The sequence below is a fragment of the Sinohyriopsis cumingii genome, chromosome 2 (assembly GCF_028554795.1).
Source record: "Sinohyriopsis cumingii isolate HCF-2022 chromosome 2, ASM2855479v2, whole genome shotgun sequence".
In the NCBI taxonomy this organism is placed as follows: Eukaryota; Metazoa; Mollusca; class Bivalvia; order Unionida; family Unionidae; genus Sinohyriopsis; species Sinohyriopsis cumingii.
This window is the reverse complement of record NC_142962.1, coordinates 72,348,512-72,374,087: the sequence shown is the minus strand read 5'-3', so window position 1 is coordinate 72,374,087 and position 25,576 is coordinate 72,348,512. Positions and strand designations below refer to the sequence as shown.

At 33.5% G+C, this 25,576-nt stretch overlaps 1 protein-coding gene across 1 annotated transcript in view; it reads left to right on the top strand.

Moving 5' to 3' along the window:
- Window positions 1-8,683: 8,683 nt before the first annotated feature.
- The window catches only part of LOC149805152 (serine palmitoyltransferase 2-like), an 87,659-nt gene continuing 70,766 nt past the window's right edge, over window positions 8,684-25,576 (top strand). Inside the window, exons 1-2 of the mRNA XM_089947891.1 lie at window positions 8,684-8,807; window positions 23,145-23,315. Coding sequence (XP_089804017.1) covers window positions 8,691-8,807; window positions 23,145-23,315 — 288 coding nt within the window. The 5' untranslated portion in view covers window positions 8,684-8,690. The remainder of the gene's footprint in view (window positions 8,808-23,144; window positions 23,316-25,576) is intronic.

Below are 25,576 nucleotides of genomic sequence, written 5' to 3'. Positions count from 1 at the left end.
TTTGCAAGTTTTGTTTAAACTTTCAAATACTGAACACGAGCATAATGATGCATTGAACAATAATCTGATTGTATCTGAAAGTCTATCTGGTGTTCTAAACTTTTTTTCGGTACACAAGAAAACGTTTTTGCTTCTTTATCAGTGTTTGTGCATTTCCAGTCCATTATCTAAGCTTTCTGAATTTATCATTCCTAATGCCTTTTTTAGTCCCATTTATTTTAACCGAATCAAGTAATCACAAATCATTGTATATCAAGCAAATGTTGTACTCGTTCAACTTGGAAAGATTATCGTTTACGTATGATTAGGTGATATAACAAACTACCTAAGATGTTTCCCACTGCATTGTTAGCATCTCCATTTACCTTCATATACAACGAGATAAAGAAACTATATGGAGTTATGTATTTACCGTACGTTACCTTTGTATTATTCATCTGGAGGGACTACTAATACAAATTATTGCTTGCTTCTATATTTAAAAAAAAATAGTAGCCATTGTCTGAAACTTATTTTCTAAAATAGCAAAAAACAAAACAAAACAAAAAAAACTATTTAAAACATTAGCATCCTTCACAATCACAATGAGTATGTATTCGTATTGTACCTGTTCATCAGAAGGTTCGTAGGAATCATCAAGGTTAGGCTGCCATGGCTGCCTAGGACAAGGAGAACGAGACAACCGCCTTGGGTCCCGCGCTTTCAGGCAATGCAGTTTATTTGCTTGGGGCCCCGCGCTCATGGTTTGCTGCCTTGGGCGCCGCAGCATGCTGCCTTGGGTCCTGCACATCCTAGGGCCGGGCCTGGTTAGTATCTTACACTTGCTTGTACATTCAGCGTACTCATATAGTCTAGGTATCAGAGGTGCGCGGTATTACCGGTATACCGGTTTAGCGTTGTATTTTTTTTTCTTCTTCTCACAGTGTTCGTACCACGGTACGTTTTCACTGTACCCTTATGTCTGTAGTTGCCATCAGTATGTACGGAAATTCCCGAGGAAGTTTGTTACGACTTAAATGATATTAACATCTCGTTTTTATTATTCATAAAAAACACTGAGATCACCGCTCTGAAACCATATATACATGAGAAGCTCAAATCAGAAATACAGAAAATACAGACTATATATGTTGCAAGGATGCACATTTCTGTCGATCTACGAAGGGCACATTAATTTTGGGTTGATAACAATTAATTAGATTTATGGGGACAGGTGCTGTACTGCAATGATTTCTAATGTCTGTGTCGGGAGAGGAAGTGATTCTTAATTAAGCCTTCGTTTACTTAACCGTTAGACGACTGTTATATATATATATATATATATATATATATATATATATATATATATATATATATATATATATATATGTGTGTGTGTGTGTGTGTGTGTGTGTGTGATTTAACTATATCTGATTTAATATTATTTATTTCAATTTAATTGATTTTCAGTTTTATATTTTTTAAATATTTTTTATTACATACTATTGTAATGTAAATTTATTCAATAGAGATGATACTTTTTCCAGAAAATAGTTTGACCTTGACTGTTCGTTTTATAAGCACCAGGTGTTGATCTAGATCCTAACCTTGATTCAAAATTAGTAGCAACCACGTAAATAAGATCTATTTTTATTTTTAAAATGATTGGTTGTTGTCGAGGTCATGATGGGACTACGTGTTTAGGATGTAAAAATTCTTTTCAATTTTGTATTTCTTAGAGTAAAATTAGTTTTTTGTCAGAGCCACACTGGGTTTACTTGATCTTTAAGAAGTACATAATTGCAACGAGGTTCTGGAACATGATCACGTGACCCCCTTTCTGCGTTTTAGACTACGATATAACCTTTGTTTTGGAGAGATATTCTCAGTTAGCTAGGCTCTTACACTGGACTCGTATGTTGTGCTGTTTGGAGTTATTTCAAATTACTTGGATTCAAAAGGATTAATTCTTTTTTCTTGGAAAATACGTGTGCTCATGTGAAATTGTTGAACAAGGACAATTTTTATAAAAATTTATTCAGATTTCCTAAACCGGAGTGATAATTCTTGTTTCTACAAGGAACTGTAGACTTCAACACTATAGCTTAGAGTATACATCATCGTCTTCCATCTTGGATTCTTCGTCGGGACTCGAACTTGAAATCATTAGAACATTTTGTTATTATGAATTCAAATATTTTATTCGTGGATTATTCTTGGATTATTTTTGGATTTGATTCTTAAAACCGTATGTTCATATATTTTTCATTTTTTAGATTTTTTTCCAGGAAAATAAATTATTTAATTTTTTCAAGCTTGTTATTTTCACTTTTTTGTGTTACTGTTTCATCGAGCCTAAACACGTAACATAAAAAGACTAGAAAAGGGAAGATTACCTTCGATTTTTTATTGGAACTGTCAGATTTGAGATATTCCAGATCTGTTGTTTGGAATTCTATAAGTCATGCTGACTGCAATTTTTGCGCCTTATTATAAAAGGCGGTATATATATTTAATCTTGATTGGTTATGTGAAATAAGAAGCGTGGTTCCCATACAAATTTTTTTTTGGATTAATTTGCCATCATTGAAAAAATGAAGTCAGGATGCATCTTTCCTGCAAGAGTGAAAATATAAGGGACTCCGAGAGTAAATTTGGAAGAAATTCTCTCGTAAAACATTGGTCAAAGGGACCGGATGTCTCAAAAGTCAACGGACACAATTTGGGCGGTAAAAGCGAACAAAACTTGAAAGCACAAGATGAAATAGATCCACGGTCGTATCCACCGAAGTATCAACGTAACTACTTATCCAAGTATCTGCGTATCTACATAATTACGTACCCACCTACCCACACAAAGTTTGAGGTCCGAAAAGAGGCGAGACAGTAGGGAGGTTGGAAAATGGAAAAAGCGAAAAGACCTGGAGGAACTACTATAGTGAAGTCGGAGAGTACCGGAACAAGCAGGTTATGAAGTTGTACAAGGTAATGACTTCGATCGTTCACGCGATTATATGATGAACTATAATGTATTATCCCAGTTGTTTATGTAATTGATTAAATTCTTCTTTTTTTTCAAGTACGGGGGCTCTTGTCATTATGTTCTTCATATTGGCTCAGATCTCTATGTATTCCATGTATAATTTCACACTTTATGTTAATATTTACTCGATCTGGGCAACAACAATATCAAGGGCGATCACCCTCTCGATAACGATAGCCAAATAAAGCGGAGATGAATTCACATGTGGATCCAACACAGGCCCTGGTCATGCCCCAGTGGATGGGGACCTGTCCCAGGGTCACATCTTGGAAACTCTTAAGATTCCCGCCCAATTACCATGTATACACTCCTGGACATAAAAGTCAAACTAACTTGTACAATATTTCCACAGTGACCCCAACGTCAGACCATATACCTAGTAACATAGCTTGGAAGCGCGCGGGTATGTAAGATCCTGTATGTGTTTTCCTAATTTCGCTGTTAAGATCCTTTCTGCAACGAAACCTTCTTTGAATAGCGGTAATATTTATCTACGTTACCATTATTTTTTTTACAGATATGCAGCTCAAGGGGTGCTGAAGTGCTTTAATTATCACCCACACACTTAAAAATCAGTCATAGTACCAAGAAATCTTTCCAATCAGATAGCATATGTGGGAATGAGAAACATATTACCATATCACATATCGATCCATGTATTGAACAATATAAAACCCATTATAAAATACATGAGAAATATTGCAATTAGTACTTGTTAGAAATGTACTGCATCACTCTAATTTGCTAGGTAACCTGGACTAGCATCACTCTCTGCACACGAGGGAGTCATGGAAGGTCAATGTACCAGGCTGCACTGTTATGAACCCATGACACATCGCTACAGTCGAAAAGTCGCGAACTTTTACCCAGGATGGAATTCAAAGTTCAATGATTTGCGCCGCGCCATTCAAACAGTCTCGAAACGTAAACATGCCAAAAATCACACATTCGCAAAATGTTATAACAAAATTGGACCATATAGTGTAAGTTTGTAACGTTTTATTATGCCAGGTATGAAGAATGATAATCAGAGAATTGATTAAAAGAAGTCTTTCTTAACAGTAATATAAATTGCTATCTTAAAATTTTGCTTCAGAAGATTTTACGGAGAAAATGAATTGGTTGAAAATATACTTGGTATTTGATAAAAACTGAGGAAGAGGATACGGCATTATAGGTACTGAAAACATGAAGCGTATTTTAAGGCACACATACGTATGCCCACTTTACGAACTGTGGCGCACTGTTGGGCATGGTCCAAGTGATCGTGCGTGGTCCAAGGACATGAATTGTACAGAAATGTGTGTACTGATCTTACGATATAAATGTTAAATGCGTCGGGTAGTGGTTACTGCAAAATTCAAGTGAGAAGTGTCCTATATCTTGACGCCTTAGTTCTACCCAAGGACACGAACTATGTACAGTGTTGTGTGAAACAAGAAGTGAGGGAAGAATATGATAATACCGTTATTGCTCAATGAATTGCATAAATTACAAATCATACAAATTAATAATAGTGAATGGGCAATACCTCATAGTAGATGAATTGGCTATGTGTATGTTAATTCTTGTACAAGTTGCAATCTAAAAGACGTAAATAAAGTACGATGATTAAACTTTCATTATAGGTGATACTATTAAATTCATAGTGCAGACATTCAAGAGCCTATTGATAACAATCTCGAGTGTTGATACTGAAACCAACAATTTACTAGCTACACTATTGGCATAATAGTCAACGAAACTTGGAGTGGGTCAACAACCGGGCAAGATATTTATCAGAGAGGAACAGTAAACACATTTACTCAACAAACGAGAAAATGTTGTGGACTGAGAAAATTACGTAAAGTTCAGACAGAAAACAAGTGCGCTACATGTCTACATGTGTGTGTGTGTGTGTGTTTTAGGCAATTTATTTTCGAAATTTAAATTTGGACCAAATCTGTTTTACAACGTTCCATTTGGGCCACTACGTTGGCATACGTGATTAAAGAATCAGATATATATAGACAAAACTACACACGTGTTTTGTTCCGAGTGTCGCAAAGAACGAGTTTGATGCAGAATAGGAATATATTGAGGCATCAAACTCGTTATTTGGACAGACTTGGAGATAAGCACGTTTGTGGATTTGTAGATTTGTATTTATTGCACATCCCAATCAATTTTAGTAATGTATACTTTAACAAATAAAAATTAGGCAGTTGGTGTTTTATGAAAGATATTGTACAGTTCTCCGAAACAACTCCATGTACGTAGCCAGTGATACGCCTGAACTTAACAATGTACATTCGTGTCATCAGGTTGTCCGCATTGCTTAGATGGTGATTTATTCGTTAGCTTTACTTTTTAAATGATGCTTTATATAACATATGACCGGATTTAAACTACGGTCCTAGGCAAGTTGATTTTTCCGTACTTCTCTAATGCAACATAGGTAACTCTTTTTTTCATGCACCATACTTAAAAGTTCAGTGCAGATTTCACAGAACAGCAATAATTAAATACTTTCAATTTTATACAGAAAGCTGATTAATTTAATAATACATTCAAACTCTCTATTTTTGTGTCTTATTGCAAAAAATTATTGATGCATTAAGCTTAAAGGTGATAATTAAAGCGTATATGTTTTGCACAAAACAAAAATTCAGACTCTTTCTAAAGCGCGGTCTAGATTTTTTTTTACAAAATCATTTGGATATTTTTAAACAAGAAAATTCTAAATAATACTCAAATGTTTTCTCTCTTATTATTTTCAACTTGAACCGTAGCAAGAATGTCAAATGTAAACAACATACAAATCACAGCACGTGCCGCAGTAATGCAAACGTCTCAACAATAGCATTGTAACAAATTGTAATTCTTGTAACTTTGTGTCATATTCAAAACAGCTACTGCACTCTCTAATACGTCTACATGTGTGTTGCAAATGTTTGTCAGTTTTATGCTCAGAAGTGCTTTACAAATTTGATTCCTCAGTAGTATTAATAGACAAATTGAAAGTCTTTTAACTTAAACTTGCACCTTAGAATATATATATATATATATATATATATATATATATATATATATATATATATATATATATATATATATATATATATATATATATATTGAATTATGTCCCCTGTTTACAATTAGTTCAGAATATTTTTATATTGTTCTAATTTACAGAATAACTTAAATAGTGAAAGTGTAAACTAATATCATAAAAAAAGTTTACTAATTCTTTAAAAATGAAAGGGCATTTTAAGATTATTTTCAATATATTATGATTAATTATTTATGAAAAGAAACGTATTTATTTATGACTATAAGTATTATGTACATCATAATGTTTTATTATATAATTTTAGTTCTGATGAAATACTGACCATTCGACAATAGTATATCAATGTATAATATAATTTATTTTTTATTTTTTAAATGTGCTTTATACATAATAAAAATATTAATAAAACTTTATCTTATATATATGTGTGTGTGTGTGTGTGTGTGTGTGTGTGTGTGAAATAGTGAATCTCTCCATGAACTTACCAGGAAATAAGTGAACAAGCCGATAAGGACACATGACAATTATTAAACCGCGTAATTGAAAAATATGGTAATAACCCATATAAAGAAGAAAAGGATTATTTAAAAAATTTTGAACATTGTACACGTTACTTTTACGGCCTTCCAAAAATCCACAGAAGTAATAGCATTACAGAAGAAATTCAGAAGCAAAATTCAGAACATATAAAAATAAACAGATTAGAAGATTTAAAATTCCGACCTACTATAGGAAGGTCCAATAGTTGCACACAAAAAATAAGTCACTTGCTTTATATTTTATTGAAACAACGTTGCAAGGAAGTTCCTAGTTTCATAAGGGACAATATTGAATTTCTCATCCAATTACCAGACAGCGTCAATGAGGGATAAACTCTAATTACTTTAGATATAATAAACATATACACCAATATTCCGCAATACTTTGGGACAGAAGAAGTTATATTTTGGCCCAACTAAAAAAGTGAATACATCAATTCACGAGTCAGTCATGAATTTATAAATGAATTCCTTAAATTAGTACTTCAGCGCAATGTATTTCATTTTGATGGAAAGTACAACATCCATTAATGCACATTCATGACAATTCAACATGAAATATTGTGTATACAAGAGTGGAATATAGATATAGGGATGTTGCTAATTTCTCGCCGTATTAACAATGACGATTTAATATTATAATGACGACAAATTGTTTATTTGCAAAAATATTGTAAAGGAATGATGCATTCATCTGAAGAGCGTCCATAAAGATTATATATATATATATATATTATATATATATATATATATATATATATATATAAGTTGTTTTTCGCTTCGATTTCTCGAACCTTTTTATTTAAGATCGTTACGCCTAGAATTCAGCATTTTGTGGCAATTAGCAAACTAGTTTGAAATTCACTAAATTACAAGTCATACGGGTCACGTGTGCATTCAACACCTGCTATTTCAGTGATGGGTGTTTATTTTTTTAAATTTGATTCTGCATACCTTTAAGTGGCAAGTATTCACTTCATTTGGATTAGTATACATCCATATTCCTTTGGAAGGTCATTATTTAGACGCTCCGAAAGGTGCATACAGCAAAATCAATGTTAAAGTACATTGATTTTTGGACGACATGAACCTAAACGTGTGATCCAGCACAATCCGGATTGAATGTCGCGCGCTGTGATGTCACAATGTAAGCTACGCATATTGATAAATTCGTGCTACCCTCGATTGTGACGATTCCACTCGACGCACTCTAATTTTGACCCAGGTTTAATACACAGGTGCTCGACGCGAGCATGATGTTGAGAAAAAAAAAAACAAATATGAAGGAAAAAAATCATGCAGTGTGACAAAAATACCTTAGATTACCCTATGACTCGTTCTGATGAGGGACCCGCTCTATCATACTATATATAGGGTGATAGAGAGGTCCTATGCCCGAACGGGTCATGGGGTAATCTAAGGTATTTTTTTCACCCTGTATGATTTTTTCCTTCAGATTATTATTATTTTTTTTAATCAACATCATGCTCGCGTCGTGCATATGTGGTTTAATACATGGCCACCAATGTAAAAATCCATAGCAATAGAGAATTTTCGTCTGGAAGTTTCTTGGTGACAGTTAAGGTGCAGAGCATTCAATAATCATGACTAAATAGACTTTGGTTAAAGATAATTAGTATTAAATTTAAACGATTAAACGATTAATAGTTAATTTAAAATGAGTAAATGCGCATACATGACCCATGTGACTTGTTTTATAGCTGTAGCCGTATTTGCTGCTCATTACTTATCTGTATTTTATTAATAACTGTTGGGTATCAGGTTCATGGTACAAAATATCCGTACCCCACCCCCGTGTGTACGCTACTGGCCAGAATCCCACTCTGCGCCACTAAATAAGCGATTCGGTTTTGAAAGACCAAAAAAAAAAAGCTCCGTAACTTGTGAAGTTCGGCTAGAAAATAGGCCAGGTTTTTACTTACTTTACAGAAAAGGCCGAGGTCTCTCCGTTTGAGAAACGTATTTCCTAGACTGGTCTCCAGTTGTATATGTATACAAAATTTCATATATATGAATGATACATACCGTCCGGCAACCAGGCTGTTCTATTTCCAACATGGTTCCGAAAGGTAGTGTAGTGAATGGAAGTGCACATGATAACGGAAAAGTAAACGGTTTTCAGAATGGTAAAAAAGGACTTACGACGGCCTGCAGGAATGGAAATCTACGTACAGTACGTATGTTATATAAGAAGTTGATAAATTAACTTTAATTCAATTATTTTATCAGAAACAAAGATCCGATCATGTGAATAAACTGTCATCGATTTCGCTTGGAATGGAAGCAAGGTATTCGCACTTTAGCATCAGGTTATTCTGTCACGTTAGATGGATATGGACATTGCTAATTAAAAAACAGAATATGATTTTTGTTATATTCTGCGAGGTTACGAATATCTTGACCTAGGGACGAGCTCCAAAAATCAGTTAATTTGTTAAGTGTAAACTATAAACTATCATTGGTATGTCACGCCCATTGCAAGAGTATTGATCAACCTTGACATTGAGTTTCACTCTTTTGTGGCATGACCCGTCTTTCGTGTATTTACATTGATCTGGTTATTAAATTCTTCAGACATTTTTTTTTAACAACAGAGGACATAGGCTGACGTATCTCAATAGTTTAATTTTGTCAAAAAGTTATTTATATTTTACCATTTAAACTATTGGGGCACGAACATTCATAATCCATGCTGTCAATAGTTCTGGTTCAAAGTCCTTCGCATATGATGCCTGTAAACTTTGGAATGATTAACCTACTGATCCCATATTATATCCAGCGTTAAAAAGTTCAAAAAAGATAGCAAGCTATTTTGTCAAATATTCACCATTGAAAACAATGATAAATTCCATTAATTCTGAAGGAAAAAGTGTCCATTATTCATGCTAACATTCTGTATGCTGAATTTGGACATAATTTATATATTTAAAGAGGAATCATTTAATTTGTTTGGCAGTGGTATGCTGGGAATTCTTTTACACAATGTTCCACACCCCAGATAGCCCTGCAAATATTGCTTCTCTGATTTACAGGAAAATTATATCCATTATTGGTAGACAAAATTTTCTACAGGTAATAAAAAAGAATTCAGGATTAAAAGAAACCCCCATCCCACCTGACTCTGACCATTAAATAATTCCTTATATGTGTAATACCTTTTTAACTAATGTGATTCAGTGGATTGCCTGTGAACAATGCATTTATAGTATTTACTGTATTTCATGTAATTTTTCATACATGAAAAAATAATTAATAATTTTAGTGTATGAAAAATTATATGTAAATTAAATAATTATCATTTGGTGGCACTGATCGTGTATGAAAAATAAAGGGATCATATCTGAACAATTTCTACGAAACACATGCTACTCAACAACATTATGGTACAAACGTGCAAAGTAAACATGTATTTTCTGTCTCATTCTGCTTTCAACTCAAGAATCTAATTACATTAAATATAAAAGCACTCAAAAAGATTTCTGCTGTTATTAGAGAATGAGAGGGGGTGGGGATTATGCCTCACTGTGCAAGCTTGCCTGCATTTAGAGCATCTGTAGATGTTGTGTTGTGAAATGTTGGTAAAACGATTAAGATGGTTTAAACATTTATTAGTTATGTGTAGTATTTATTGGTAAATTGTATGCAACTATATGAGTCCATGTTGTCAAGAAATTAAGCACAACTTGTATTTTGACAGCAACTATAATCTCATTATCAAATTGCAGTAAAAAAAATAAAGAACTTGAAATCACCCTTTAGTTAATGCGCATGATCATGTGTGTGAGATGAAACAAAATTTTGTCAGTGTACAAGACCATATTTATTCAGGGTGGTTTTTATTTGTAGCTTTTGCAAAGAGAAAAAAAGACTATTTTCAGTTATCTGACGATTGTGATAATCCTCATGTGTATTCCATTATCAGTAAACACTGCTAAATCAACAATTCATTCTTGTATTAATTACGATGTACATTGTCACCACAACCACATGGCTATGCAGTGTTATTTACATTGTTATTAAACATGCTTAGCACTTTGGTTAGCAGATTGAAAGCAAGCATGGACAGAAAAGGTCTTATCAGCAAGGCTGCCAGTAGGGAAATGAGGCTTTCTTTAGGGAAATAAAAATCTGTCAATGTGCTACTGAAGCCATTGTCCATAAGCAGATGTTATAAGGACAAGCGATCATACATATTACATGTTATTTGAACTAGCCAGTAAAGATAATAGTAGGGTATATCATGGAATAGATTTGCAATAAAATGGTCATTATATCCAAGTCAAAACAGAACAAGCACTTAAAAGATAGTGTATGTATTATATATACGAATTGAATTAACGGATTGCATGACTTTAAAATTTACAATGGAAAATGACAGAAGTTTTAATGTTTTATGTTTGTATGGCTATAATAAAACAATAAGATTAGTTGACCAATAGTCTATGGTCTTCACTTTAGCTTTTACTAAGATGTAATTTTTGTTGGATAAGAAAATGTCAAAGGGCTTTCGAACTCATTTTAAAATACATGTGATGTTTTGTTATGGTGACTGACTTAATAAGGAGAACTATTTAATGATAATATTTAAATGTATGGTCTGTGAAGTCCTTTGTCAATTTGTTAATAAACACCAGTAGATATTGTAATGACAATATGAGAGCTAAGCACATTGGTGCCCGCATTATTTTTTTGCGGGGAGGAGGTCACTCAATCAGTATAGTAAGCAGTCTGAAACTAAAGCTAATTAAGGAAATTACTGTAACTCCTTGGGAACCATTTGATTGTGTTACCATTTGAATTCATGTTATAACAAAGCATGTTATATAGAGGTTCACTGTACCTCTCTCTCGATCAATATTAACTTATTGATGTGTGCATTCCAAAACAAATGCACTAGATATAATATATTTATAAAGGGTATGTATACAAGAGAAAACTAAAGAATAAAATCCATTATTCATAATGTCTGCCTGTTCACCCTCCTTTCTAATGTTTGCACTGAACCATGCTTTAGTTCTGCTTTCAGATCATTCTTCCCTGTTTGCTTCGTTCATATACACTTTGTTTTTATCTTATTTGATGGCATGCCTATGGAACTATCTCAGAGGAAATGTTCCAATATATGTAACAATGGCCACATTTGTCGGGAGGTACATCATAAATGTAGGACTGTTTTCAAACCACGATACCCTTCTTCAACTGGTCCTTATGGGTGTTTTGTTGCGTGGTTGCAGTTTTTTTGCAATGAATTAATGTTTCTTGTCCACCTGTTTTTCTAAACAATATTATCGTTGCTGTTTAACTAACTTTATTAGGTTTCCATTCCTTTCCGTATGGTTCGGTGTTGGGGTTGCTTCATTAACAATGAGTTATTATCAAAGTAATTGATATATGAGGTAATTTAAAAAATTTAAATGTACTTTCTTTCCAGTCAAATGCGTGACTTTTCAGGACGACAAATAATAAGACTATTTAAAAAAAGTTCCATTCAATCAGAAAAATATACAGGACAACATTTAAATTGGGGAAAAAATACTTTTTTTAAGTAGAAGTCCATTTATTTTGGGGCAAATCTGCCAATCCCTCCACCCTGATTATTTAGGTTGACTGATGAATCTTTTTTATTATTGTCTAAATAATTTATAATGTTACTAGTAAACTGTAAGCAACAGAGCCCAGATTTCATTTCAGTTTCATGATAGCCAGTTTGAGACTTTACGATAATATTGAATTAAAAAATTCTGTATACCATACTGTTTAAGTTAATACACAAATTAATTTCATTCATGAAATAGAAATACAGATTGAAAATGTTTGTAAAAATATACTTTGTCTTTTGCCGACCGTTAGTCCTTTTTGCAAAATAGGACCTTTTTCCAAAAGCATTTTATACTAAAACGGATATATTAAATGCAGCGTAAACTGAGTTACTACATGAAATAATTTCATTTGTGAAATAGAAATATTGATTGAAACTATTAGTAAAAACATCCTTGGTATATAATAAAATGCAAGTTTTCAGAATGTTGCATAAGGATTAATAATATCTTGAGTTAAAGTGAGGCTGAGTAATGTTTATCAGAGAGAGGTGTCAAAATTACTATATCATAAGGTAATAGCTATCAATTAACAGGTTGCATAATCTCCTTATCTGCTAAGATCTAACCTTTATAACTCAGCTAATCTGTTTTATTTACATAGTATTTATTTTCATAAGTCATTGGGAAAGTACATGAAATTGAATAAGAGATTTAGAAATGGACCAAATAAAAGTGTTTTTGCAGACAGAAAAATCTTGCATATTGAGGACATAGCTGTTGGAATTGTTATGCATCCAAAAATTATAAGTGTGTTTACTTTAAAAAGATTTTCAGCGTCTTGGAAAACCCTGATTTGCCATATCTTAACTCGCCAGTACATTGGTATGATTTGAAATAGAATGCTATGTTGCGAATTGCCTTGAAATTTCTGTTTTCATACACAGTTTACACATTTTTGTTTTAATGCCTTCAGTATTTCATGTGATCAGTAATTAAGGACCACAGTAAGTGGGAGGGTGATGAATTTTTCTCGTGTTTGGATGTCCTCTACTTCCATGCTTGTAAATTTCAATGACCCATTTCTGAAACCTGGAATTATCCATGTTACACTTGCTGCAAAACAAATTTAATGAAAATTTTAGTGATTTATTTGTAAAACAAAATGATACTAGATTGCAAGTTTCTTAAAACCCCACATTTCTGACCAAACAGATTGTCTTTTTATATTGCTTGATGAACATGTATTTTAGTAATATTTATACAACTATTGGGAAGGTTTTTCTACACATAGAGAAAACTAAACCAAATATTTATTGTATAGCATTTATGAATTGCATCTTTTTGTGACTTGAACCTATTTAGACAGGAAGGCAGAGCTTGAAATTAAGACTTGATTTTAGTTATCAACAGGAATAGCATAAAGAGCATTTTTGTCTGGTTCACTGGCCTTATTGCAATCAAGCTTTGAATACATTTTTCCATGCATTTGTGTGAAACAAGGATGTGGGTTTAGCAAAAAAAAGTTTCATATTGCACTGGTTTTAAAATTAGGGTTGGTAGGTATTTTAAAAAAATACATTATACATATTATAATGATTAGTGTATATATAATGTACTAAGCACTTCAAGTACTGGACAAAATCAGCTCATTTAGATGCAGAAATCCATTTGGGAATATTTTTGAAAATAAAAAAAAAGATTACTCTGGGAGAAAAAAAGTGCGGTGGTTGGCAGTGAAAAACAGTCGGCCGGCCATAATTACATTTTTTCCCCCTTATATCAGGATTCGCCATCATAGGAAATGTTGAATATGCCCTTGATGTGAACCTTTAATTCTGTATATACCTATGCAATTTCTTCTTTCTTACAATTGAATCTTAAGATGCAGAACTCGGTTGTCTTGTTTCCTTGATGTATATTTCTGGATCTAAAGCAGATTATTCCAACCTTTCAACAGTAGTCCAGGGTGACATTAAACTGTCTATGTCTTAGGGGCTCAAAAATGATGTCATCTAATTTACAGAACAAAAATGTATTATGCATTACATAATTCAGGGGAAAAAGAGACTTTATTTAGCTTCCTTGAGTGAGCTAGCATACCAGAAGGTAGCATTGGCAGTAATCTTGCTGTTGTTAGATAACCAAGTTATAAATCATAATCACATGATTGTAATATGATCCTGAAATATCACAATTAGCTGTTGCCATGGATATATATATATATATATATATATATATATATATATATATATATATATATATATATATATATATATATATGTAATTTTTGAAAAGGACCCATTTGTTTATCCTCAAATGAATGTTATAGTTGTCCATGTATTGTGGTGGACTTGGGATAAAAATAAAGCATCCCTAATGCAACCCCTTAGGTTTTAAAAATGTGATTTGTCTGGCTAAGATTTTTTTTAAAAATAAATTTCTTGTTTAGTCTATTCTTCTTCCTAACATAAAGAAAAATGATTTCTGCACAATGACATGAGTTTTCTGCCAAATCAAGTTGTCATACTTTCTGGATGGTTTGTGAAAGGAAGAACTAAATTGATATCAGGGTGAAAAGGTCACTGAAAGAAAAATAATGGTTTCTATGCAATAATATTAGTTAAACATTACATACATGGCACAAACTTTGGATTACTCCTGACTTGGGTTGAGGAAGAAGTCTATTTAATTTGGGGTCAAAATGTCATAGATAATGATCATTGTGACTGAAAGAAAAGAAAAAATGGTTTCCCATAATAAGTTCAGTTCTAAATAACAGACCTGAACCAAACGTTTTGGTATAGCTAGCAGTGGAATATGGAGATAGCCTATAAATTTGGGGCACAAAGGTCAATGGTCAGGCTATAAATTTGGGGCATAAAGGTCAATGGTCAGGATCACTGTCAGTGGAAGAAGAAAAATTGTTTCTGCTGATGAACTTCTGTTATCGACATAGAGAACTATTAAACATGAGTGGCCTATGATGTGTTTTCCACTGTACCCTTGTTGAAATTCATTTTCATTGTTCATGCTATAAAATTAAAGACATTACTATCGGCTAAGTATAGAACAATATGCAGGGTTTTGTTAAAAATCACAGACATAACTTTATGTATGTATCTGTGGAAAAAAGTTCATGAATTATGATTTACACACATCATTGCTAGATTCACACATTGAGAAAGTTTTTGTCCCAATGAATAATATCAGTTTTTTTGAATACCGAGGTGCTTTTATTGCATAATGCTTTGCTTTAAGCCATACCCTGTTCACTCCATTGCATCTTGGTATCATGTAACCATTTTGGTGTTTCCTTCTAGATTGAGAGTAAAAAATCCCATGGTGTCAGCACTACGGGTCAGGTCGAGTAAAAACAAATCTTGCTGTCAGAACTGGGGGTCAGATTAAAAATTTAGGGGTCTCTGATGCACAATTGATGATATATGGGGAAACACTGCCTTTTGTTGGCTCTGTATCCTTGGATCCATTTGAAGGGGGTGAATGCCAGATTTACATGAAACATCACATATTTTGTGACCAAACTTTATATGTGCAGTCCTAGCAAGAAGACAGAGAATATACATGGCAGACCTTGCATGATGACTACTTCGTCACAGGTGGGCTTGGGTGGTTGTAGGTGGGCTTGGGTGGGTATGGTGATGGTGGTATATGCAGATTACTTTTCAGCTATCATTGTCCAGTTCATATGTATTTTAATGAAATTCAGCTAAGATAGTCAAGCTGTAACACCCAATGAGTTGAAATATGCAGTTGGCATGGACTTTCCACAGCATGCAGATACTTTCCATACATATTGAACCATATTTTATATTACATGTATGTATACATATACTGCTAAAACAAATGTATTGCCAGGTTTTACAGATAAGATTAATATTAGTTGCCAGAATTATACTCTAAGGTACTCAAGATAAAAAAGAAAAAAATTGCAGTTACACATTCATGACATACACAAGTCTCATTAAATGGCATGAATGAGTGGCATATATTTTCTAAAATGCTTTAAACAAGTATAATACACAATAAACATGATGCATAATGCACCTAGTAACCACTAAGAGATTTTGCATGCCCACTCAAACAAAGTATGCTACCAAGAGAGTACATTTTGATGTGCCCATTTGAACAGGGTATACCATGAAGAGGGTAGAATTTATATGCTCACTTGAACAGTGTGTACCATTAAAAGGGTATACGTTATATGATCACATGAACAGGGTATACCATTAAGAATGTGTACTTTACATTTCTTCTTGATCCAGTTGTGCCACAAAGAGTACACTTTTTTTACATGCCATCTTGAATACGGTTTGCCTCAAAGAGTACACTTTTACATGGCATCTTGAACAAGGTGGGCTAGCAAGAGGACACTTTGAATGCCAAATTGAATAAGGTATACTACCAAGAGATTAGACTTTTTTTTACATATCATCTTGAAGATGTGTGCCACAAAGAAAATAATACTTTACATGTCCTCTTGAACAAGGAGACACTTTACATGCTGCTTAGAACAAGGCATGCCACAAGAATACATTTAACATACCTCTTGAAAAATGGTATGCCACCCAGAATACATTTTAGATGCCTCTTGAACATGTGCCACCAAAAGGAAACATTACATACCTTCTTGAACAGTGTGTGCTACAGAAAGTACACTTGACATGCCCTCTTGAACAAGGTGTACCAACAAGGAGACACTTTATATGCTGCTTAGAACAAGGCATACCACATAAATACATTTAACATGCCTCTTGAAAAATGGTATGCCAACCAGAATACATTTTAGATGCCTCTTGAACTTGTTGTGCCACCAAAAGGAAACATTACATACCTTCTTGGACAGTGTGTGCTACGGAGAGTACACTTGATGTGCCCTCTTGAACAAGGTGTCGCAGAGAGCAGGTTTTACATTCCCACATGAACAAGGTGTACCACCACGGGAATACAATACACTTCACATGCTATTTTGAACAAGTGTGTCATGAAGAGTACTCTTTACGAGCTTTCTTAAACAAGGTGTGCCATGATGTACACTTTACATGTCCTCTCGAACAAAGTGTGCCACCAAGCAGACTGTATATGTCAAATTGAACAAGGAGTACCACCAGTAGTACACGTAATAATCTCCTTTTGATCAAGGTTTGCCACCTAGTGTTCACTTTACACATCCTCTTGATCTAATTGTGCCAGCGAGTGTACATACCCCTTTTACATTAGCGCTTGCATAAGGTGTACCACCAAGAATACGATGTTTGTACATGGCCATGTTATCTCGATAAATGTGCATTCATTTTGATATGTTCCAGATTTGAATTGTTAGGTTTCTTTCTAATTGTCTTTGGGAGTTTATTTTGTAGGAGATAAAGCTATTGAGTCTTTTTGGGTGTATATTGTATTTGCTTTTGGCGTTTGTGCTACATGTTTGTCATTTGTGATTGATCTTATTTGAGCTCTGTCACATACTTTTCAACCTGGAATTTAAACATATTTTCTAAATACTGTGGACATCTTTCACTTTTAAATTAAACATTATCAATTTGTGATACACATCCATTTCAAGTTAGAAATTATGTTTTAAACCATGGTCATGTAGTAATTTTAAGATTATTTATATTGCCTTCATCAGCCAGTCAATATTATTCCTCAGATACCATAGCAGTAATCCAGATTGGGAGAATATGTACATTACAAAATAATGTAAAAAGGATTTGGGTGGCCAATAGCTTTTTATCCTTTGTAGTACATACTGAAACTTAATGCGGAACACACCTAGTAATTTCACAACATCAGTTTGCTGGATTAAAATATAATACACAAACAGCTGCAATAATGGGTTGGTATTTGTCTAAAAGTATTTGTCTAGCTACAAGTGATATTGATTTGGTTTTATTAGGGTTGATAGATAAGTGTTTGTGTAGATACATGCAATATTGAAATGGTTTTATAAGGGCTTATAGATCTATTAACTGGGCACCAGTTAAACTTGCAGTATTTCTCATTTAAATCATCATTAAGATGGATTTGGTGTTTTTACATTGGAACTATACTGGTGTGCAGAATTGTTTTCATCTCATTGTTCTCCTCAGGGTTGTATCTGGTTGTGGTACCGATATGCTATCCTTTTTAGACAGCGATGCTATGTACCAGTTTTATGTTTTCATGTTCCTACTTATTTTTAAAAAAAATATTCTGTTTAATAAACATTCTATCTAAAAACTGGTTTTATTGCACTGGTTTTAAAATTAGGGTATGCATGTGTTTCTTTTAAAAACATTGTACATATATAATGTGAATTTTTTTATCATGGGGAAAATTGTGATAGGGTCAGTAATGAGAAATTGACAGTCGGTCAACCAGAAAAACACATTTTTTTTCCTATATCAATATAATAACATTTGGTTTGGATCTAGTTAGCATTGTTGAGGAAGAATATGCTTGGGCTTGCAAAAAATTTCCAGGCACTGTTACAGGCTATTATTTTTGTTTTATAGTTGTAGTAGTAGTTATTACTGTTGTTGTCTTGTTATCTAGAACATGTCATGAGTAAAATTATATGAATGCAAATTTTATCTATCAGTGAATTGCTCTTAATTTACTTAGTATACTTGGAGCCAGAAAAGAAAATATTGGAGTCACAAAAGTTGTTGTTGATTTAGGGTTTAACGCCATTTTTCAGTGATTGATAGACCATACATGGCGGCCAATATCAGTGATGGCGGAAGAACCTGGGAAAACCCCGTAAAGAACCACTGACCCACGAGAAGTTACTGGCATGCTTTCTCACATACCCACATGGCCGAACCCGAGACTCGAACTCATGCAGACAGAGGTGAGCTGGCAATGATCCGTAATGGTGAGCGCTTTAGACCACTCTGCCACTCGGGACCCCCCCACACAAAAGAAGCTGAAATCTGTATTTCTCTATACAAGTACGAAAAGGAGCAATTTTTGTCTTCATATGTTACCTGTTTTGAAAACATGTAAAGAAAAATTTCTGGGATTTTTTCTTCATATACGTTATCTCTTAAACAAAATGTAGCTGTCTCAGTAGCAGTGTCATAGAAGGTAAATAAAAAGCTGAATTTTTAGGTATATTCTAGTTCTCTGACATTGAAGGAATTAAATCATAACATATTGTATGTTTTATTTTAGTTGACTGATGAGGAATTTGTCATTGTTAGTTCATTTAATAAGGAATCCTTTACTTTTGTATCTTTTCTTATTAAACCTTCTGTTATGGGAGGGGTTGGCTTTGAAATACACTGTACAGCCATGAACATCAAGTGTGTGTTGAGGAATTTGGCAGTTACAAAGACTGCTCAGTGCCTTGTAACCAACAGTTTCACTTCGTTTAGAAGTAAAGAGGTTTGGACATGTGAAGGAAAGATAGCATTTATATTAGAATAATGTAATGAATTTTGTTATGAAAACATGATATAACTTTTAAACATGCAACTATGTTAATATATGTACATTCTTCTGCATTTTTAACCGATGATACAAAAAAATTCTGTGAGAACACTCCTCTGTGTTTAGATAGTTGTTGAATTCTAGGTTCATGTACTCTCTGAAACATTGAAAGTGCTTGAATTTTAAGAGAGCAAACTTGAGTTTTGAAGGTGCTTGAAGTTTTAGAGAATAAACTAAGATTGAATGTGCTTGAATTTTAAGAAAACAAACTCAAATTCTTGAAATTGCTTGAATTTTAAGAGAGCAAACTCAAAGTTGGGTACATGCTTCAAATTTAACTTGTCAGCTGAAATGTGCTTGAAATTCCTTTAACATTTAGAGGATGGTCAAAAGTCACCAACATCATTTTCTGCAACAGTTGCAATTGTGCTTATTCTTTACATTTATATAAATAGAAACACATTTTATTCTAAATTAAATATATTCTTTAGAGTTTAGTAAATGAAAACAGCATAAACTTAAACAGAAATAATTTTTTTACTGCATTCATCCTCTGTGTTTGCATGGTGACAAAGCAGACAGGTTTGAGTTAGCTGGTTCTGTGAAGGTGATTTGAACTAAAAAAAATTTATTTCATTCAGTAGCTATTTCCAGGTAATGTAACATCACCTTTGCTGATTTGTGAATATGTTGTGTTCAGGTTAGTACCTAACATAAGTAAGATAGATTAGGTGGATCTAGTTAGTAACTAATGCACTGGATTACGTAAAAACAAGGAAAAACGAAGTAAATGTATGAGGAATTTGACTTGTGATGCCTTATACCATTCATGAATCAATTTAGTAACCATGATTGACTGGAGTGGGTTTTTTCTTTCTTTTCTTGAAAGACCAGATTGCAGTGGATCATTTAGGCTCTGCTTTGAGAGATACTTATATATGTGTTGGTACGTGCTTTTCAGATAGTTTTGATATTGTTAGTAACACAGGTATTTGTTGGTCAGTATAAGTCCTAGAACCATCTTGTTGTACAACAAACTAATATATCCCAGGATACTGAACCATTAATAATTAGCCCTGGACCCTTAGCACTTAGTCCATAGGGTACCTTGAAAAGCCTTGAAAATTCAAAATATTGCCTGGGTACCTTGAAAAGCCTCGATTTTCATGAAACCAAAAGGAATTAATAAATAGTTTTTGCTTTTCAGAATTAAATAAAAAGAAAAGGGGGAGAAAAAAACCCAACAACAACAATCTCAGACTAAGTTTGTGCCAGAATGAAAATTTTTCCACAACTGGCCACTGTGCAGTTGTACATTTTGAACTTCCGATTGTACGAATCCTGTATGTAGCAGTAGTTTAAATTTGAATTATTTGCTTTGACATGGCTGGCTGCAGATTCCAAATTTGGTGGCTAGATGAAGAAAAATATAAAGTTTGGAATATGAGATTTTTCTCAGGGAGCTTTAATGCAAATTATGCCAGAATGGGAGAGAGTTCTTCTCAGTCACATGTAGCTGGGGAAAAAACAATCTCTTGTAATGGCGCTTAATACAAGCAAAACAAGAAGCCTTCAGCATGAAATCATTTTTGATGAAAGGGGTGTATCTGTGAACACAGATTCAAGTTTAAAAATAGAAACTGTGTATTGTCTTAATTTTTGATTGAGTGGAAATAGGACAGACAATTAACGCAGTGAACACGATAAATCTAAAAATATAGAATACAGCTTAACTGAGAGAAATATTAATATGAAATAGTTTAAAATATTCATATGCTGTTTTTAAATAAGTGATCATATAAAAAACATATTTTTATAATTTTGTTTATGGGGATGAGTGAAGAAGAAAGGAAGGTACTGAAAAAGACATTGAGACACTGACAGCTGCTGATGATGACTTTGCATTGAAAGCAAAGATCTATAGGAAAATTTCCTTTATCACAACATCAAAATAATTTGAGGAAAAGTGAAAAGGACAAAATCGTTAAACTTAGAGCTCTTGAAGAACAGCTTGATGACAAGCTACAAGAACTGAAAAATTCACTTTAAGATATTTTGGACTTTGTAAATAGTGTAGTGTAGACAGAGTAAAATGAACTTTGTTCAGTGACTACATTATTCTAAAGCCCAGATGTAGAATGTTTAATATAAATGGGAAAGATATTAATGATCATACTATTGACTTCATGTTTTATTTTTGTTTTGTTTTTTTAAAGTTTGCAAGAAATGTTCCTTGTATGGAGTAATAGGAAGTATTAACTTCTGTTTACATACATTTTAATTTATGTATCCTTTGAAATTAATGTAATGATGGACTTTGAAAAACATAATTTTAAACCTTGAAAAGTTTGAAAGAAATATGCTACTAGCCCTGTAGTCCTAGACCATCGTCAATTTGTTCAGAGGATGTACATTGGCCCTAACAAGATGAAAACAGAAAAGAAAAGTTTGGTAAAGACAATTAATCATATGTATGGAAATGAAATTAAGACCAGCACTGATACATTTTCAGTTTAAGAAATCACTATTCATCCTCAGATAATAACTTAACACAGGATGTGATTGTGCTGCAGCTTCACTAAATCAAAATCTGATTATAAGAACATTAAATGGGTATATCCTGTTATATAGTGGCAGCCATTTTGATTTCACATTTATATCAGGACGCTGGTGAATAAAATTGAGAATTTTCCCAGGAAGTATACCACTGATAGCAATGATATACAAAATTGAGAATTTTCCCAGGAAATACACCACTGATAGCAATGATATACAAAATTGAGAATTTTCCCAGGAAATACACCACTGATAGCAATGATATACAAAATTGGGAATTTTCCCAGGAAATATGCCACTGATAGCAATGATAAATAGTTACTTGGATATTGTACACATTTCATTAATTACACATAATTTGAGAAAGGTGTTCATTTCTTTTGATTATTTTTTTTATGGAATTGAGTCCAGTAGAATTGGAAGAACTCTTTTTATATTTCCAAAACACTTTCTTCCCTGTTTATTTTATCTCAAATTTCAAAATTGCACTTGATGCAGAAAGACAATTATATATGATGACCTTTGATATTAATATTAGCCTTGTATATTTCAGTTGTTCAGGAACATCTGGCTGCTGATATTGTATGGATAGATCTGTTGTATTAGCCGACATTTAAGGTCAGACAGGAATATAGTACATGTACATAATATTTTTTTGTACCATGTATACTCACTTTGAAGTCTAGTCAAACTGCAAACAACAAAGATCTTGATCAACCATAGTATAATGCACCTGCAGGTCAGGGTATATGTTTGTTCTACTGATTACTCCTTACAAACTGCACAGACCCAGATCTGCCAGCACATTTTGTGACAGCAGATCTAGGTCTGTGTAGTTTGTAGTTGGACACTATGAGCAAGTATACACATTAGAAATAAGTGTATTGTTTTACTTCTTTAGTATAAATTATGCATATCTTTAATAAATTTTAAAGTTACAGCCTCAGTATAGTTAAAAAATTCTTTTTCTCTCTCTTTCTCAGACCGAGGATGGGAGTGGGGCCTACTTTGAGTCGTTTGAAGAGACACCATTGCACATAGCCATATGGACTTACTTGAGCTATGGATTGCTGGTGGTGTTTGGTCATATCAGGGATTTTCTCAGAGACATTGGGATAGAAAAAATTAAATCATGTACAGAGCCCAAGTTGCCAGTAAGTAAATAAATGGATTTGATCTTTAGAGCTCTCTATAGGTTTCTCCAGCATATCATGGACCTACTGATGTTAGTCTTCAACCCCAAATATTTTAAGACTACATTCTGTGGACCTGCTGTAATTAGTTCTAGACACTTGTTTTTCAGTGACTTGGAATGAAGGTGATGTACTACATGTACCTTTTCCGGAACATGTACCTTTTCCAGAACAGGTTACTTGGAAGAAAGCCTGAGTAAGAAAATAAATTGAATGAACAGCAATAAAATGAACAATTTCTCATATTCACAAAAGTGAAGAAGATCAAAAAATATTAAATGGAACTAGATAGTAGCAATAATAAAAGCCAGTACAGTTTATTATGGTAAATTTTTATCAGTTTGCATATGGCACAACAATTTTATGCCCATTCTCTTCTCATCTAGCCCCTGAGGGATCCCCGAATTCCTGAAGACTAAGGGTCCAGGGCATCCAGTTTCAAGGGTCTACAGAGAGCTTTGGAATTTATAGTTTTTTATTTTGATAAAGAGAACTTAAAGTAAATTATTAGAAATAATTACAGTGGTTCCTCAAAATGAAGCAACTCAGTAAAAAAGACAGACCCTGATAAAAGCTAGATTTGGTTATGGGCCTATGCTTTTGTAATTCAATTTGTCCATGATCATACAATGTACCCCCCGTGTAAGGCTACCTTTTCTGTTTGGTGAACTGCGGTAGCTCACTTAGTAGAATATCAGACACATAATCCAATTCATACCTGCCAAGCCAGTCTGAGTTAATGGCTTCGTTGTTTCCTTGGGAAAGCCACTTAGCTCCTGTTTCATTGATGTGATATAACCAACAATATATTAAAACCCACAAAAACAACTTTTCTTGTGGCACTGTACAATTTTTATGGCTCATTTGAACAGCGTTATAGTTAGGAGTCGTAAAACTATTCTCATTATAATGCACCTTATTAAAGTGTGATTCTATATATAATGTGGTACTATTATAGACCCTATTAATAAAATCATGCCAGTGTAAAACAATAAAGGTTGAAAAAAGGGTACAGTTTGGTCTTATCTTCATTTTCTTTTTAATATATCATTATTTTGTTTTTTTGTTGTTGCTGTTTCTTCACATATTGCAATACATGTAGTACAGTTACTCTCCTCCATGTTAAGTCACTGTGTTTGGATGGGAAAGCTGATAGCTAACCATCATCATAGCTCTGTGCTCAGTGGTATGACTCACCTCAATTTAAAAGTGTGGAGAGGGAATTTGATGTTTTCTTGATGGGTGTGTAAAATCTTGAAAGTTTGTTTATGTGTGTCTTAAGGTAGAGTGGATAATGTGACTGTGTTTTAAGGATTTTATGTGTTACCTTTGTATTCTATTTTATACACCTTTAATTTAATTTTAACTTTTGTACTTTATATTTTTTTTAGCCAGTGTACTAGCCCCAGCATTATCATGCACATAGATAAAAGTCTCAGGCAACAGTTTGGAGTGGGTTTCATGACATCTACCTGTATGGGATGGGCTGGGGGCACTACATTTGTACATGTACTACAGTTGTATATTCTTGGCTAAGTTTTTGTGTTTAATTCAGGTTTGTTTTGGTACACTGTATAAATACTGTTGTACCTGGATTCATAAATTTTTTTGAGAGGATACATCTTGATTAATACAATAGTATCATCACAACTGTGTGTCATTGTGACCTATATTTCATTTTTTTGTGGTTTAAGTTTCTTCCCCAAGTACTGGTCATGATAGAGTCTTCAAACTGTATGTATCTTAGTACATCCTTACCACAAATGAAGGTCACTCATCTACATTTTGCCTTTTTAAAGTTTTTGTTTAGTTCATGACCAGCTGGACATTTTGCACCCTCTATATACTGTTATACCTAGATTAACAAAAGTAGGTCACAGTTATCAAAACTGGCTCAAGTAAGGGAAGAGGTACACACCCTTCCAAGGAAGGGCACAGTCAAGAGGATGGAAAATGACCAAACTCAGGGTTTCTACTCACAAATCATTCTGGTGTCATTAAAATGCAGGAAAGTTTTGGCTCATAATTGACTTTTCTGCCTTAAACAGATTTCATCATAAAAAACACTTCAAGTTGAGACTTCCATCTGAGTCAAGAATATCACAAGGCCATTAAACTGGGTGGTCTCTATCGCTCTCAGGATGCATACCTTCACATCCCCATATTTCTACCACACAAACTTCTCGGTTTTGTCTTGATAGGACTAAGAGGTATTTGAATTT